The 19,203-nt window shown below is 29.2% G+C and overlaps 2 protein-coding genes and 1 pseudogene across 2 annotated transcripts in view; 2 read left to right on the top strand and 1 right to left on the bottom strand.

Moving 5' to 3' along the window:
- The window catches only part of LOC125825438 (uncharacterized), a 1,130,247-nt gene that overhangs the window by 419,280 nt on the left and 691,764 nt on the right, over positions 1-19,203 (bottom strand). The gene's annotated exons all lie outside the window — the stretch shown is intronic.
- LOC125825441 (small ubiquitin-related modifier 1-like) lies at positions 851-4,138 on the top strand. The gene is made up of 3 exons (XM_049504784.1): positions 851-996; positions 3,639-3,788; positions 3,872-4,138. The coding sequence occupies exons 1-3, from the start codon at positions 913-915 to the stop codon at positions 3,962-3,964; spliced, it is 327 nt and encodes a 108-aa protein (XP_049360741.1). The 5' UTR covers positions 851-912; the 3' UTR covers positions 3,965-4,138.
- On the top strand, positions 16,222-17,403 carry LOC125825435 (pectinesterase-like; annotated as a pseudogene).

Here is a 19,203-nt window from a genome sequence, read left to right as displayed (position 1 = left end):
ATATACTATTATTTTAAAAAAAAAATACTTTTTAGTCTCCAAGAACTTTGACCTATTTTTTTATTTGATTTAATATATCGAATGACCTTTTAAACTTATTTGTAAATTTCGTTTAGATATTTGAATTGCACCTTCACATGATCTAGTGTTCGTATTAGGTATTTATGATTCAAATTTTGACAATTTTTTTGAGCTTGTCCTCAAGTAATTGTTATATAAATAAGTTAATTATTTAAAGTAAATCATCTCATTAATTATATACATATTAGCATCAATAAGCCACATAACTTCATGTGTGTTCTAATTAAAATAGATATATATAATTAAATAAGATAAATTATTTTATGTGATTGATTTAACTATATAATAGATACTTAAAAAATTAGTATACATACAAAAGTCTGTTTATAAAATTTAAATAAAGATATATATAAAAATTAAAATTGAAAAAAAAGAAGAAGAATTCATTCTTAAAACTTTTTGCAACTGGCTACTGTAGTGGAGAATAGAACTCCAAGCGTATTTCCATTCACAGCCGTCCGATTCTTTGTTGGACGTATCCTGACCGTTATGCTCCCCTTTTCCTGGTCAACATCATGGATTCCCTCGTTTTTTCTTTTTCACCACGGAATTCAAATATATATTAAATATAGTTTATAATTCTTCCCTACTCTCATCTTCATAACAAAATCCTTCACTCGCGATATTATAATGCCACGTCATCCTTGAACATTTTTACACCGTCGATTCCGTAGATTGAACCTTTTTAGCGCGTGGCAAGTTCATAGCAGAGAAAAACGAAACGCTCACCGTTTTAAAGGAAGGAGACCAAGCCTTTAGCCTTTGGGTATTTTGCTTTGAAGAATTATCTCAGTTGGGCGGAAGAAGAAGAATTATAGAAGTGTGATCATAATGTCTGCTAGCGGCGGCGCCGGAGATGAAGATAAGAAGCCTAATGATCAGATGGTTCATATCAATCTCAAGGTTAAGGGTCAGGTATAAACATTTATCGTCGTTTTAATTTTTTGTATGTATGGTATTCCAATATCTTTACTCTGTGTTGCTATACATGTATATGCGCTCATATGGACTACTGTTTTCCTGTTCAGGATAGTATTTTTTGTGATTAGGTTTAGTTTTTTAAAATAATTGAATGGGGAACGTTTTGTTTGTCTCGGCATGTATGAGAAAACTGCGATTTCATGGTTTGCGTTTGGCATAATACATGAATATGCTCTTTAATTTAAATTCAACTATATCTATGCACTCTAACTTTGATGTGTATAAGTAGATAAACTTCTATAAAGTTTGAATAAGTAACACTCGTCATTAATGACATAATACATGTAGCATACCATGTAAGATGTCGAGTAGGACCGATATTGTCATGTAGGATGCCAAGTAGCACATGTGTGTTTATTTATTCAATTCTATACAAATTTAAGTGTACTTGTTTATATTCAAAGTTGGAGAGGCCAAGTTAAAGGGCATGCTTATGTATTATGCCTTTGTATTTTGTTAATAACTCCTAGTAGTCATGAAATCATAGTATTTATAGATGATGAAGTTCTACTAATGCATGATTTCTTTCAATTTGCATGTGATTTGTTGATACATAATCATCAAGTTAATCGGATTGGTCAATTTTCATGTTTTTGTATGCATTCGTGAGTGAACTGTGCACTGTAACAGTGATTTTCATAACGAGTTCACATAGATTGGTTTGGGTGTAATCTTTGTTGTAGACACAAAATTGAGCCATACCTGGCTGCTACTTTTTTATTGGGTTTGAAAACTCGGGAAGTTTGGTAGAAGTTCTGGCATGATGGGAAGTTTATTACAAATCAATAAACTCTTAAGAATGAATTCTTTTTAGATGTTTAATAAAGATCTTACAAAATTTAATACTTTGTAGATCACAACTTACTGTACATAAATGGATAAATGCAGATTGAATTATCCTGTCTTGCCTCTTTACCATTGTATTCTTGTTTTGATAATGTTTGACAATTGTCATGAATATAACTTATAAGCATGACTTGGAATGAATAATCAGCTGTTTGGGAAGTGATCCAAACCTCAATGTAATTGGATTATTTGTCTTAGAGTTGCTATTGGGTCAGTGATTCCCTACACTTTCTTTTTACTTTGGCGTACCTTGAATCTGTAACATTGGCATATGCATGAAACCAAATTTAAACCATTATATTGGTTTTTCAAAAGTTGAAACCTGTAAGTTATAAAAAAAAACATGTTTTTGGGTAGTTTAGTTTGTTTGGCGTAATTTGGGTATATCTACATCTTTTTTCTTTTGACAATAAATAATAAAATTTTCTGCCCTCACCTTTTCTCTTCTTCCTTGTTGGTTCTAATTATGTTCCATTTTATGCTCATGAATTTCAGGTGTTGGCAAATTGTCAAATATTATTTATCTGCTCTATTTTATTTTCATCTTTGTTCACTATACATTGTAAGCTGCATAATTAAGTAACATACATGTGTTATTGCCTTAGTTATACGGTTTTTTGATTTCCATCTAAGAAATGATTGATTCTACAGCATGAGAACATATCCCTTTGATGTGGGAAGGTTGCAGTTATTAATTGGACATGTCAATAGGATGCTAGGGATGGAAGTGTGGTATTCTAGGTGTGGGTAGTACTGGTAGCTTGAGTGAGGCCACGATGAAGAAAAGTGATTGTTTGCCTGTAGAGATAACCAGAAGAGGGGATTTAGTATGGCAGAAGACATATCTTATGCTCTGTATGTTCTGTGATAACATGAATACTATTTGGTATCTTTTGGCCTTTTTTTTGGTGAAGTTCAGCGAACAACCTTAGTGAAAGATACAGTCCCTCAATGACTCTATGAACGAAAACATGCATCCCAACTTTAACATGATCAAGGATAATGTGTTATCACTGAATGGCTGAATGCAATTTCATACATAATGCAACTCCATCCATTAGTTAATATGGAATAAGAGGGAAAAGAAGAACAAGAAACACCCTCCATGTATCAATATTATTGTTGCAAACTTTTTGGTGGTCTTCTAGTATCCTCATTAGTGTCATTGGTACAGGCAAACTCTATGCATTGTATGTTCAGTATTATTTACGCTGGAAAGTGTAGCCTCCTTCTGCTGTACATCCTCTTGGGCTGGATAAATAGCTTAAACACTTTTTGATACTATGTTCATGGTTAAAAGTTCTTGAGGTGGAACAAGTGTTGTCACTGTTTTGCTTGTGTAAGATTAACCTAGCATCTTTGCAAGGATCAGTGATTGCTTGAAGCTTCCTAGCTCAAATGTGACAGATGATTACAGTCTAATTGCATATAGTGTATTATAGCTCGAGGTCTCTGCCTCTGTGGTACCTGCACCCATGTGTAAAATAGACTTTACTCTTCAGTTGACTTAACTTTGGTTCTTCATGTTTCTGTAGTTTACTGAGCTAGTTTTTTTGTGACATCTTCTTTGTATTGTGTTTTTAGACACCTTTTGTCCTAGTTTCTGTCCTCCCTTGACCCAAAAAAGGTGGAAGATATAGTTTGACTAAGAAGATGGAGTTGAGGGGCCATTTTCATATAGAATTGTGTATCTTTTCTCATTGGTACTCAACATCAATTATTACATGCAGGATGGGAATGAAGTGTTTTTCAGGATCAAGCGTAGCACACAGATGCGCAAGCTCATGAATGCTTATTGTGACCGGCAGTCAGTGGACATGAACTCAATTGCATTCTTATTTGATGGGCGCAGGCTTAGGGCAGAGCAAACTCCTGATGAGGTATTGAAACGTTTCACACTTGTATTGCTTTTACCAATGTTGTATGTTTTATCTCACATTCTTTTCTTCAATTGTTGAAATAGCTGGAGATGGAGGAGGGTGATGAAATCGATGCAATGCTACATCAAACTGGAGGCAGCGATACTGGATGCTTCACTTGTTTCTCTAATTTTTAACTAGGTTTATGTCAGTAGATTGTTTAGGGTGATACTTTCAGAGTGTTGGTACTACTCCCTCATCTGCTCTAAGATGGGTAAATTTATGAATGTTTAGATTTCAGTATTAGATGATGTCTCTACTAAATGGTTCCCTTACCATCGCATTTATTAAAGTTTACTCTGAATATGGTTTCAGATTGTGTCTTGCAGCTCACTTTGCCTAATAATATTTCATATCCTATGGTTGATTGGATGTGCTTGGAAAGCCACGAGTCGAGACAAACACAGAGTCGGTGACTAATGAAGCAGTAACCTAGGCGTGAGCCGCTTACAGTTAGAGTCCCTCTCTAAAATCATATGTCAAAACGGATAAATAAATTTTAGTCTATCATTTTAAAGGTAGTTCACCCGCTCATATGAAGGTATATCTCTTTTTTCAACAATAAATATGAGTTGTTACAAATTTAGTAGTTTGAATTTGGAAATATTTTATAGTTGATTTGTTATTATCTAGTACTATTTTTTAGTATCTTTAGTAGTTTGAATTTGTCATGTACTCCATGTCCCTAATTACTTGTTCACATTTGAATTGACACATTTAAAAAACAATGATTGACATAATAAGTTTACTTCCTCCATTTCAAATTAATTGAATTTTGAAACATTTTTCATTTTTCAAATCAACTTAATTGTTCAATTTTCAAGATTACTTTTAGAATGTTCTTCCAATTTTATCCTTCATTAGTTAGTATTGGAATTAATTATTAATTAATGTTTAGTTAATTTTAATCATAAATTTGACAATAATTAATAAGGATAAAATGAAAAGTTATGCATAACTTATGTCTTAATCTTCTTTTCTTAAAGGGTGTGAAACACCTCAACAATTCAATTAATTTGAAATGGAGGGAGTATCATTTTACCCCTATTAATTATGAAGTGGATGAATTAAAAATTTAAGATTTTCAAGAAGTTTTATCTTTTTCTATATAATTAATTGAGGGTATAATAAGTTTAAAAAATTGTTCTTTCTTAATTTGTCAAAATGGATAAATAAAAAGAAACAAGTACAAAAGGAAAATTAGACATGTAATTAGGGATACAATTTTAGAAAGATAAATTTCTTTTGTTAGTTTATGTGAGTTTATTGCAACTTCTGGCATTTGTATTAATATTTGGTTTGGTTTTTAAGTTCCACTTCATTTTACTTAATTTCTTATTGCATAAGAATTTTTTATATATATATATTGCGATAACATGTTTGTATATTGCAACCATTTCTTCAACATTTCATCTTAATTAAATACTATAAAAATGTAGAACTTCCTGAAATTCAATTTGAAATGGAGGGAATATTAAACTTTTCTTCGTATCTTCTTTTTAGTATTATTTTTCTTCTATAAATTAAATGCATCAATATCTCCCTTTTCAATTGTTTTGTTTGGCTACTCATATTCGTACTTATTCAAGTAGTAAGGTATTGTCAAATTGTTTTGTTCATTAATTTTATTTTGATACTTTTTCTTGGTCACAAACTTCAATGTTTTTTTTATAAAATAATAATTATAAAAAAAACTATAAAACAATTTGATCAACTAAGGCAGAACGTCAATATTTTAAAATATTTTTAATGAAAAAACTAATAGGGTGAGATCATAATTGGGCGAATTACAATTGTAATATTTAAGGTAAGTGCTTCAAATCCTTGGTTTGAATCTTGAGGTGCAGTTCTATCTCTTTCAATTATATGTCTGAATTTCATGGTTAATCTGAGGTGGGTCCATCGGTCACAATTAGGGGTGTTCACGGGTCGGTTTGGATCAGTTATTGGTCAAAACCAAAACCAAACCAACTTAATCGGTTTTAAAATGATCAAAATCAAACCAAACCAAATATAATATACATTTATCGGTTTGGTGGTTATCGATTTTGGTTTGGTTTGGTTATTCAGTTATTAACCATACACAAAAATAAAAGAAACAATTCATTCAAAATGTGAAAAAAGTGACAACAATCCATTCAAAACGAAAAATAGTTAGAATGACTTAACTACTGAACTTTCAATCACTAAATTTAGTAAACAATAAAACTTTAAAATTTACTATATTGGCTTAGAAGGAAGAGACAATAACATTTTCAGTCCCACAAAAAATTATCATAAACACTCATATACATGAAATCAATAAGATAAATGTTTTCATCTTGGGCATTTTTGCTTTCAATAAGTAAATTGTATAGAAATTTTAATGAAAATATATATAAGATCTTTAAAGTTGTTTATAAAAATAATATATTAAGTATTTATATTAATAAAATATATGTATATAATTTATCGGTTCGGTTCGGTTATTTCTTCGGTTTTTTCGAATAAAACCATAACCAAACCTAATACATAGATTTTCAAAAATCTGAAACCAAACCAACCAAACCCAAATAAAATCGATTTTATTTTATCGGTTTGGTTCGATTTTTCGGTTTGGATCGGTTTTTATCCAAACCGTGAACACTCCTAGTCACAATTTAACATTTTAATATTTAACGTAAATTTTTTTGTTACTCTTAAAGAAATCATCTATAGCCCCACAAATGGTCCATGAATATTTCGAACTACAATTTTTTTAAAAAAGTGTTTCTTTCTTAAAAACTTTGTACGAAAGTTAAATAGTGTTACATAAATTGAGACAAAGATTAATAAACAAAAGTTCAAAGTAAAAGAAGATGTATTTGGTAGATTAATTTAGGGAAAATTTTCAAAACAACAATATTTTAGCTTTAAGTGGGACTCCTTAGCAACATTTTCATTATTTATTAAAAATGTCATTATTTTAGTTTGTTAAGGGATTAGTTATGTATTTATTTTATTTTGATTAATTTGAAAGAATACAAATAATTAATAACAGAATAAAGAAAATCATGGAACAAAAAAATTCAAAAAAGGTTAAAAAGATTTTAAATACAAATTAGATACGTTTTGAAAAGAGCATATATAGTCATCTTTTTGTCGAGCATTTTTGTTTTCTTCTTAAGAAGATCAAAAAAAATAAATTAAAATAATTTTGTTTGTCTTCCGAATCATTCATCTGATAACTTTTAAAGCTTCTTCAAGTCGAAGATGGCATATTTTTGAAACAAAATTTTACAAAATTGACAACTATAAATTTGTCACATCCAGTGAACAATTGAAAAACAATCAGGTATATTCGTATATGTCGAGTACAAGAGTATTTTTTTATTGAATCAGTGAAATCTTTGTATGTATTGGGATTTATAGTTTTTTGCGGACATTTTGTATCCAAATTATGATGTATAACGAATGAAATTATTATTTTTTAGTTTAGTAGCTATTTTTTTTCTATTTGAATGCATACAATAATTTGTATCCCATTAAGTTAATGTAACTAATCGATCATGAACTATATGTTGAATACAACAATATATGAATACAAAAGTGAGATGAAAATACAAAGTTATAAATACAAAGTGAGATTGAATATAAAGTTATGAATACAAAAGAAATACTTTCTTCATTTGAAATACAAAGTGACTTTGAAAGGTAAAATACAAACTAATCGATCATGAACTATATGTTGAATACAACAATATATGAATACAAAAGTGAGATAAAAATACAAAGTGAGATTGAATATAAAGTTGTGAATACAAAAGAAATACTCTCTTCATTTGAAATACAAAGTGACTTTGAAAGGTAAAGTAGGCACATAAAATACAAAACTTGTTGGTATACAATTAGGTTGAATACAAAACAAAAGAGAAATACAAACTTGTTCACATATAAATTGAGATTGAAATACAGAAAGAATACCCAAATAAAATACAAAATTGTGAGCATACAATTAGAATGAATACAAATTAAGAAGGAAATACAAACATGTTGGTATACTAATTGAGATTGAAATACAATGTAAAAACAAAAAATGTGAAACTTTTTGATATATAGATAGAATGAATACAGTCAGCCCAACAAACTACTTAATTTAAACTATTTTTTTCAGCTATATTCTCCATAACACAAGTTGTAATTCAAACTCTTTTTTCCCGAATAAAGTAAAACTTTTTGTGAGTCATGTTGTATTCTCTTGCCGTAATTCTCACTCTTATATCTCAACATGTTTGCTGAAATGTACAATTTATCCAAAAAACTGTTACAACCCAACTAATATATTAGGTCCATATAGACTATTATGGAAGCCCAAAGCTACGTTTGAAATATATATTATAAGAACTTATGCCTCAAGTTCTCTGTCAACTCATGTAAAATATTCACGGGTCACTAGCAGCAAGTAGGCACAAATACACAGAGCAATAACTCTGTAATATGTAGAATATCATAACTATTTGATGAATATCTAAACAAAATCACATAAAAATTGAAAAATTCGATTGTAAATTCGTAATATATAGAATCGGTGATTTAAACATCAAATCAAAATAAATCAAAATAGATAATGGAAAGTACCTTGCAAATCGAGAAATCTGCTTGAATTAATAAAAAGATGTCGTTTAACAATAGAGAAAATTTCTTGATGAACAATAATTGAGCACCTTGAAGAAAGATAATCTTGAAACGTGGAAGGAGGGGAAGAAACGTGAAAGGTGGGGAAGAAACGTGAATGGTGAAGAAGGTTAATGGGTATTGGTTTTAAAAAAAAAATCTTTTTAAACGGTTATTGGTATATAATTTGGACCAATATAGAACTCTTTCCATAAATAAAATTAATTTTAAATACTAAAATCTGAATACATATTATTTTATAAAAATATTGTCATTCTGCCATTTTAAATAAATATTTTAAAGTTTTGTTATTTTAACTAATTATGTTAGGTATTATGACTTAATTGCTAATTTTCCCATTAATTTAAGGGTGGCATTGGGCTGGGCAATCGGTCTGGTTCACTAACATAATGCGGCTGCTCTGTGTCTGGGTTGGATATCAGGTTGGGGTTATCGGGTCCTACCAATCTGAGTTTTATTGGGCTTGATGTAACTTGTACAGTTGTACAGTTTTAGGCCATATTGATTCGAGTTTCAACTAAAATTTTTTTTATATACTTTTTAAATATTTTTTAGTAATTCATGAATGTTAAATATAATTTTAAATTTGAGACTAATCAAATCACAAATAGTATTAGATCAACCGACTTCAATTATATTGGGTGGAGGTTTGTGCTCAGCCGGTTCAGATCTTCAAGGTGAATCGACACGTCACGGCCCATAAGTCTTGGGTTGGTTCAGTCCGAGCTACTATCAGATCCGATTTGATTCTAGAATGATTCGACCCAGTTGACAGTTTTAGATTAATTTAAGATTGTGCATAAAGAGCTTGTAGGTGATGAATCAACATGAAAGTCACATATCATGTTTTTGTACCTTATTTTATGGGTGGGGATCCAAAAAGAAAATAAAAAATTAAAATGATTACATCGTATATATAGGGTTAAAGTTTTATTTTATTATATATTAAATATTGAATCCCATTGATATTGAAAGAAGATCAAATTTATATATATATATAAAAGAGGAACGATAGACAAGGTGATGTGGCACCTCTCTATGACCTCCATTCATTTTTTTTAAATTTATTTTTGGATTTTTAATGTCTAAATATTTTAATTAATGTTTTATTCTTTATCTATAATCATTTGTAATTAATTTATTAAATTTATTGGTAAAAACAATCAACCCTCCCTTTCCCCCACGTCTAAGATCATGACCAATTTTTCAACTTTTCATCTTCTCTTTTAATTATTATTTATACTCTTTTATGACATTAATTTTTTTTTCTCAAAATCAATTGTGGAGATGAAGTCATTATCTCCTTTCATTGTTACTATAAATCTAAAATCTCTAACTATTTCTGTCATGGAGAAATTTTTTTTGTTCACTAATTGCTTCCCACCATTTTATTTTGTATCATACTTTCATCTTTATCATTTTAGATGACTATAGTTTTCAATTGTTTTGTTATTTTGTATCACAATTTCATCATTATCATTTAGATGATTATATTTTCGATTGGTTTGCTATTTTATAGATTCTTGAATTTATTTTGAACAAAATATTATATTTGTAATTTTGTATAATTGTGTTTTGTCATTTTATCATGTTATCTTATTATATTGTTTTATTCTTGTATTTATTTCTATTCCAATGTTGTTTTTTATTTAAATTTTGATTTCTATATTGATGAATTAAATTTCATCTCATGCCATTTTAACAGTAATGTGTAGAATATAATCTTTTCTAATTTATAATATATTATGTTGGGGATTATCACAATATGCATTATTCTACTTTTTATATAAATGTGGATTTTAGGGGTAAGTACAAAAAAATGATGATTATTGATAGAGTAATAACCTATTTTTCCTATTGATATTTTAATAGTTTGAGTTAATGATAAAGGTCATGCACAATTTTTCTTGATATTTTGTTTGTTTACAGTTTATCCTTACTTCTCTTTTAATATCATTCTTTATTTAGACTTCAATTTCTCAATTGATAAGCTAATTGAAATTCATCTTAATTTTTAAAAAAATTTAATCTACATTCAAATATTTTACCTTATCTAATTTAAGATTCTATTGTGGGATTTGTCAAAATATGTGCTATTGAACTTTCCTATGAATGTGAAATGATAAGACATAAGTTAAAAGATTCATCGTCTTATATCTCATTTTTATTATTGATAATTTAGTAGCTTCTTTGTATCCATAAAAAATGTCTCTCTCTATATATGGTAAAGTTAGGTATAGAAGATCAGTAAGGTGAGACATCACTTGGGTCATAACTTATAATTTCATATTCATTTATTTTTTAAATTCTTTTCCTTTTCTTATTTATATCTCTAGAATTTTTTTTTAAATCTTTGGCATAAAAAATTTAAAAATGTATGTTACAAATTATTCCTTATAAATTTTAAATAACACTAAAGTTTATACCCATAATGACTTGAGCCTTTTTCAGTTTATTTTTTAAATTTATTTTTTATCATATTTTAGGTGCTTACAATCTTACAAATTCCCAAAAAAATTGAAGAAGTCTTAACGGTTTCTTCTACAACTAGTTGTTATTAAATTAAAATTTATTCTTTCTTAATTCTGAATTGGTGTTATATCATTATGATTCTTGAATATGCTTTATTCTTACTATTTTCATTCTTTTACAGAAATATTTTATATATTATAATGATTCATGATATGATAAATTAGGCATGCAAAAGAATTAAATTAATTAATCAAATATTGTCAGTTGGTTAGCAAACTGGGAAGAGTAGTTCACGCTACTAATCATTTACAGGCGATGAAATTAGGAGGAAGGTAACTATCTCTCTATATATAAAACTTAAAATCATTTGAATCATTTCACTGGTGTGATTTCTAAAAATGTGTCGATATGGTAATGAAACTTAAAATCATTTGAATTTTAATAATGCTCCCGACTCCCGAGAGTCATTTAGAAGAAATTTGGAAAGAGGAGAATGACTATGTGGATTTTTTTATATTTATAATTGTTTGTCACTATATTGATTTTGTTTTCTATACACATGCTTATGTTGTTGATTAATCGCAGTTTGATGACTTTTCTTCATGATATATGATAGAAAAACATTGTAAAAATATTCTTATATAGGATCTTAATATTTTTCTTTTATTTAAAACAGTTTCTTTAAGGCGGAGGTTCCGAGGCTATTAAGTGTGTATTTTTTATTTAATTTTTTTATATTTACTTCTTCAACAAGATCATTAATAATTACATTTGCATCAGAAAATAACATATTATAAGCATTTATTTTATTTATCACTTAAAGTGTACACTTTTTTTTTACCTGATAACTAAGTGATTTTTATACTTATTATTGTATCATAACTCTAGAAAAGAACACATTTAGATGGATAAAAGTATATTAACGTTCAATTAATATTACTACTTCAATATAAAAGAATAGGTACGAGATATTTTAATTGTGTCAATTTAAGGAATTGTTTCCTTTTTCGATTAAGCTAATACCTCAGGAAGAAATTTAAAATATAGTTAAAGTGAGTTAGAATTTAATATTTAATTTATTTGAATTTAAAGATTGAAATTAAAATACTATTTAAAAAAATTATGAATCTAATATCTTTTCGCACCGCGTGAAGCGCGGCCATGTTTACTAGTATGTAATAACTATAGTAGCTTTGTGGCATCTTTCATCAAAGAAATGACTATTTTCATTGCGTCCAACTCCTTTTCTACGTATCTATATATGTTCGAGTGAAACTATTATGTGTTTTAGAAAGCTACTTCATTCAATTTCTTCAGCTCATTTCGTTCAACTCCTCCGGTGTTGATTTTAAATCTAAGATAGCAAAATTGTTAAGAATTTTCAAATTCTCTCAAAATTCATTTTGAAATAATGCGAGACTTGATATAAACCCAATGTGTAAATTCATAAAACTCACGAACTCTCTCAGTAATGGTCTAAATGCTACAAAAATCAAGAAAATGAAAATGACATTTAGCTTTCTAGGGAAGGAGTAGTAAAAATGACATTCTTTTTTTGATGAATTTCCAATATTATTAATTAGATAAATTTTGTCTTAAATTTCAACATGATCATTGTTCAAATTATTTCAACTAGTACAATCTATGACGCTTTTCACTAAAGTAACATAATTAAGTTTTCTAACATAAAAATTGCAAAACTTTCACCCTAATAACATAAAAATCACTACTACTGAAAAATTCATCTTTCGATTGATCGGTGATATATAATGTCATAATTATGTGATCATCTATCTATTTAAAGTTGGAATAACTATAATTAAATCACTACACTAACTATTTTTCAAGAATATTATGTACAATGTTAGAAATTAAGAAATAAAATTGTTAATTTTATGGTTACACCTAAAGATCTGATTCTCAATGATAATGTTTCGACAACCTCTATATTTGTATGACAGAGTTGATGCAATTGGTGGTGGTTCTAGCCATGCTAAATTAGTAGTAGTATTAGTAGCTAAGATAGAAAAAAAGACAGTTAAAAGGAGAGGGGGGGGGGGGGGGGGGGGAGGATATGACATGGAGGGATATATATTTACTATTATTTTCTTGTTATCTTCGATTTTATTATTGTTGTTGTCTAATTTGCTTTGATTATCATATTATTGATTATTGTTACTATACACTTTTCTCCATTTTATTCTATATGGCCTTCCACTTCATTTTTTTTTTCATTTTTAAAAATGATTTTGTTATTCTCAACTTGCGTCAAAGGTCTATTAGAAACAGTCTTCGTACCTTCATATTATCCGAATCAACTCCTTAAATGATCAAAATTACTCAAATGATACCTAAAGAATTATTTAAACCTAGTACTCCCTCCATTTCAAATTAATTGAAGGAGGATATGATATGGAGGGATATATATTTACTATTATTTTCTTGTTATCTTCGATTTTATTATTGTTGTTGTCTAATTTGCTTTGATTATCATATTATTGATAGTTGTTACTACACTTTTCTCCATTTTATTCTACATGGCCTTCCGATCCACTTCATTTTTTTTTTTCATTTTTAAAAATGATTTTGTTATTCTCAACTTGAGTCAAAGGTCTATTAGAAACATGCTTTGTACCTTCATATTATTAGAATCAACTCCTTAAATGATCAGAATTACTCAAATAATACCTAAAGAATTATTTAAACCTAGTACTCCCTCCATCTCAAATTAATTGAATTGTTGAGATATTTTTCATTTTTCAAATTAACTTAATTGTTCCAATTTGAAGACTACTTTTAGAATTTTCTTCCAATTTTACCCTTTATTAATTAGTATTGGAATTAGCTATTAATTAATGTACAGTTATTATAATCATAAATTTTATAATAATCAATGAGGGTAAAAATGGAAAATTATGCCTAATTTATGTCTTAATTTTCTTTTCTTAAAAGGTGTGAAATATCTCAACAATTCAATTGATTTGAAATGAAAGGAATAGTACATAAGAAAAGAGAACATTTTATCATTTCCCGCCGCAATTTTGGTATTTTAATTTTCATGTGACCAATAATTTTCTTTAGCTAATTTTAACATTTTACTTTCATGTGACCAATAATAGGTTTCTTCATGGCTAGAAATAAATGCGCATGCATATTAGGTAATTTTATATAGATATCAATGTTATTAGGGTTTTATCTAGTATTTGGGATTGAGTGTTATTTAGACACTTCACTAGCAATAGAGTCAATTGAGGTAATTAAAATTAACAAGTAACAAATTAATTAAATTTTGGCTGTTATTGTGACCAAAATTCAATTTGAGCTTTCAAATCCTTAGCAACGTTATACTAATTAACTAGAATTTTCCTCTGAAATATGACTATGAAAGTTAAAAAATTGAAAGTTGAAACTATATAATATGATAAAATGTTATCGACTTACTATTCTAAGTTTGCCTATGATTATTAGATAGATAAGAGAAAACATCGATAAATGGGAAACAAGCTCCGTAGGAATGAACTAATAATAGAATTGTGCAATAACTATAGCACCAATGTTTTATACATAGAATTTTTAGATAAATGTAAAGTATATATTATTACCTTAACTTTAAATTTTATGCAAATCAATGTAGTGTATCTACATGTCTGTTTAAATTTAAATTATACACTTATCTTTTAGCGATAACACTACTTATAAGAGTTTTTTCCCCCAAATGAATAATGAATTCATATCTTGAACGTCATCAAATCACCGTTCACTTAGGTCTTAACCATATCTAAATATTCTTTCTTAGGAAGAACTTATATATATATTTCGTTTGTCATTTTCACTTGGAAATCATGAACTTTTTCACCAACTTCTGTATAAAAGTTGTGTCACATGATTGTGATTATCAACAATAAAACATACCCATTTTGAAGTATGATGATAATAATTCACTTATATATAGGTAAAATAAATTGAAGTGTCATGATAGACTTTTACTAATATATGTATTCTTATTCTTTAGCTAAAACACTACTTATAGGGGAACATTTAGTGAGTCACTCCAACTTGTATTTTGCTTGGATATGTGCTCTTTAACTAATCTATTTTTTGCATTATCCAACAACTCAATTCTCGGATGGGTGCAAATTTGAAATTACCGTGCAAGTAAAGAATTTTTTTTTTTACTATTAATATAAAGAGTTATACTGTAAAAAAATGAAAAGTTATGGAGTAAATTAACAAATCGTATTGACATGATGGGTTAAAAAAGCAACGAGTTCAATTATATATATAGGATAAAATGAAAGCCACGTTACTACAAGTATAATGGATATAAGTATTAACACATTACTATCTTTTTGGTTCCTTTTTTTTAACCTACAATTTTAATATTGTAGCTGCTTAACATCTAAGCAACTCGGCTGAGAAAGGAGAAAGATTACAGAATTGTACTAAGAAAATTCTTAGACTTTTTTTATCTGTGGTCAGCTATCTAAAGGTTAATATGAATTTTTGGCGCATCGAGCAGTCATTGTCAGTGACGGAGACAAAAGCTTTTATCAAGAAATACAAAATAGAAAAATTTAAAAACAAAACGATTACAAGAGGATAAATCGGAGGCGAACCAAAGGAAAGACTAATGCTTTAATTTATGCTTTGTTGTCATTTATAACAAGTAATTCCTTCCCATTTTCCCCTACTCCATCTAGCTTTTTAAAATTTTCTTGTGCATTTTAGGTAAAAAATAATTTCGAAGAAAAAAACAAAAAATAATATCTTCTTGATATCTTAAAAAAATCCACTTATTTTGGAGAATATTACAAAAGCTAAAATATCATTTAAAAAGAAATTAAATGAAGAAAATATAAGATTATATCTTCATAAAATGAAAATTTCATAAAAGTCACAAGTTGATTTCCTCTAAATAAGAAAAGATAATAAGAAGAAAACAATACCATAACTAAGCTAAGGATTAAAATGTTACTACAATTACATATTACCTAGGTAAGTAATTATACAAATGGTAGAAAAATTCAATTGAATGAAGATGACATTTAGTTGTCCAAAAAAGGAGCCTTTAAAAATGACATTTTGCAATAAAAACATGCAAAAAAGTATACCTTTACTACAATATAAAAGAGGGGTATTTTGTTAAGCTTGGACAATTCTACAATATTAAGAAAGAGTAGAACTCTTCCACTACCAAGAAGAGTTGTTGCATGCTCGTCACCTTCAGTGACTCAAAGAATTCACTTATTTTCTGTTCATCACCTTTGCAATGGCCATCACAGATAGTTTATGCGGTATTCTTCTTCCATATCTCTAGACTGTAGCTGTAATTCTTGTCCATAAACTCATTAGATTTTAAAATTTTTTTATTGCAGGAAATATAATGACGTTATTTGTCACTGCAACTATAGTTGTATGTGTTCAATGCCAACTGATAATGGAAACACCTTATAATGCGGTTGTTTCTAAAGATGGGACCGGAAATTTCAACACAATTGCTGGAGCAAGATTGGCGGCCCTGATCACAGTGTCAAACCATTCTTCATAAAAATCAAGAAAGGCACGTATCAGAAATATATTAGAGTTGATAAAAAGAAGACTAATATAGTCTTGATCGGAGAAGGGATGGATACTACGATAATAATGGGTAATAGAAGTTTTGTTGACAGCAACAAAACCTATGATACTGCAACCGTTTGTAAGTCCCTTTCTCTATATATACATGAATTTTAGTATTAATTTTGATGAATTATAACTGTTTCTTTCTTATTTAATTTGCAGGGGTTCTTGGTAATGGTTTCACAGCGGCCAAGACTTAACTTTTAGGAATAGTGCCGGACCTATGAAGCATCAGACAGTGGCATTAAGAGTTGAAGCAAATTCAGTGTCCTTTTATAAATATTGATTCGACAGGTATCAAGACACTTTGCATGTGAAAAGGCAACATCAATTTTATCGTGATTGTGAAATATATGGCACGATAGATTTCATATGTGGTGACGCGACGGCCCTGTTCCAAAATTATTTAATTGTTGCACGCGTTCCATTGTTCAAGCAGTATAACACAATTATTGCACAACAAAGAGAACATGAGGATTCTACGTCTGGAATAGTGCTTCAAAATTTCTCTATAAAGGCAAGCCAACATTTGAGCAATGTCACCACGTATTTTGGTTGACCATGGGGAAAGTTCTCTCGGACAATGATAATGAAAAGTTATATCGATAACTTGATAGATCCTAGAGGATGGGTTGAATCGTTCGTTGTTAGTCACCGGCCATATTATCTGGAGTACAAGAATAGAGAGCCGGGTGTTGTTACAAAGGGACGTGTGACATGGGCATCCGTCACAACGGATCCTAATATTGCACTAAATTTTACGATTAGAAATTTTATAAATGGTGATAAATGGATTCCCGCCAATATCCCTCATTACCTAGGTTTATCTTGAAATAAATTGTACTCATGTGTTCCTAGTAATCAGATTATGAAAATAGTACTACTATGTACACGTTTTGTTTTTTGTTTCAAATGAATATTGATTATCTAATTTGACCTCAAGTAATTTATCGTTGTCATTGTCCAACTAATCGACTGACCATTAAATCACCAAAATGACATACTTATGGACACTAATCGAACCTAATTTTATTCTGCCACCTTCAATAGAGATATTGTGTAGCATAAACGCAAATGAGTTTTTTGGACTATCCTTTGTATATCTCTCAATTTTGTTACACCAAATTAAAGGAGGATTTTTTTACTTTTTTTTTTTGTATTTCTTCGATAAATATCATTTCCTTCTCAGCCAAATGTCAGTCGATCACTTACAGAGGCAATGTGCAATTGTAGGAACTTGTTTTAATCATGGAGTAATTATAGCATTTTTGCTGCTTATGTATTTTTTCTAAATTCAGGTCATTTTTGGCTCGTGACTTTTATAAAGAGAGAATTTTAACAACTTTTATCAGCTGAGCTTTTAATTTATATTAAAGTGAATTTTATATTTAACATATATATAAATTTAAATTTGAATTTTATATATAACATGTAATTTGAATTTGAATTTGGAAAATAATACCCCACATTTGAACGGGACAATAAATTAAATTATTTTTAAATTAATGGGTAGAAATGAGTTGGATAATATATATATTAAAATATAAAAAGTGATCCTCAGATTAATTAAATTATACCAGAGATGAACAAGATATTGTTTTAATTATTTCATTCTTGACTGACTTGCTTACTAGCTGGGGAAAATTACTAGGCATATTATGTTTTATTGTACTCTCTATCTAAAGAAAACATGACTTGATCTTTATAAGTCGCGATGATTTCTGGTTGACTTAGATTCAGAGATATTCTACTTTCTCCGTTTAAAAAGGAATGGTAACAAACAATCTACGTAGTCTCAATTGGGACATTGTTTCTAATTTTATAAGAGAAGTGTTAGATGACAATGATTCCTTATTTGCTTGAATATAGGATTCCCCTATAGATATTAATAAGTCTCTTATGTAAACTCAAAGTCCTTTATTAATTAGGATAGCTCTTTCCTTTTTGTATTCAAACTCTATTATGTACATCATCAACACACCTATATATATACATATATTATGGTAGCCTTGGTCACGGCAGACAAGACCAAGAGAGCTGACCTCTTCTTTGTACGTTTTAATTTGGTATCAAGAGCCAACTTTTTTTTTTCTCTTTCCGCCACCATGGACAGCCCCAACCAGTCCATTGCCGCTGCTGTTCAGCCACATTCATCTTCTTCCACACATCTCTCCATAATTGAATCCAACTCCCAAACAATTGCCCTTCCCGGCCTTCCGATAAAACTTGATCGAGAAAATTATTACCTTTGACAATCTACCGTATATTCTGCCTTTGAAGCCTTTGATTTGGAGGGTAATCTTGATGGAACTAATGCTCCATCTGCCACTATCTTAACCACTACTCAGGGCACATCTAAATCCACACCAAATCCGGCCTTCACGGCTTGGAAGAAGCGGGCAAAATCCTTCTTCTTTGGCTCAAAACTACCATGAGCCATTCTATCATACCTTACATAATGCACATTCGTACCACTCGTGAAGCTTGGTCATATCTTTCCAACCTCTATCAATCTCAATCCCGAACCCGAGTCATGCAACTTCGCCACCAACTCCAAACCACCACTAAGGGTTCTTCCACCATTATGGACTATATCCCATAGTCTAGCCCTTGCTGTCCGTCCCATATCAGA

This window comes from Solanum verrucosum, unplaced genomic scaffold, assembly GCF_900185275.1.
Source record: "Solanum verrucosum unplaced genomic scaffold, falcon-dt-bn FXZP01000101.1, whole genome shotgun sequence".
Lineage (NCBI taxonomy): Eukaryota > Viridiplantae > Streptophyta > Magnoliopsida > Solanales > Solanaceae > Solanum > Solanum verrucosum.
This window is presented reverse-complemented; position numbering and strand designations above follow the sequence as displayed.

What these genes read in the sequence shown, in the direction of transcription:
- LOC125825441 (XM_049504784.1), top strand. Translation starts at nt 913, where the DNA reads ATGTCTGCTAGCGGCGGCGCCGGAGATGAAGATAAGAAGCCTAATGAT. An exon ending in ATCTCAAGGTTAAGGGTCAG is followed by an intron (nt 997 to 3,638) that starts GTATAAACATTT and finishes TATTACATGCAG; the next exon opens with GATGGGAATGAAGTGTTTTT. An exon ending in CAGAGCAAACTCCTGATGAG is followed by an intron (nt 3,789 to 3,871) that starts GTATTGAAACGT and finishes TTGTTGAAATAG; the next exon opens with CTGGAGATGGAGGAGGGTGA.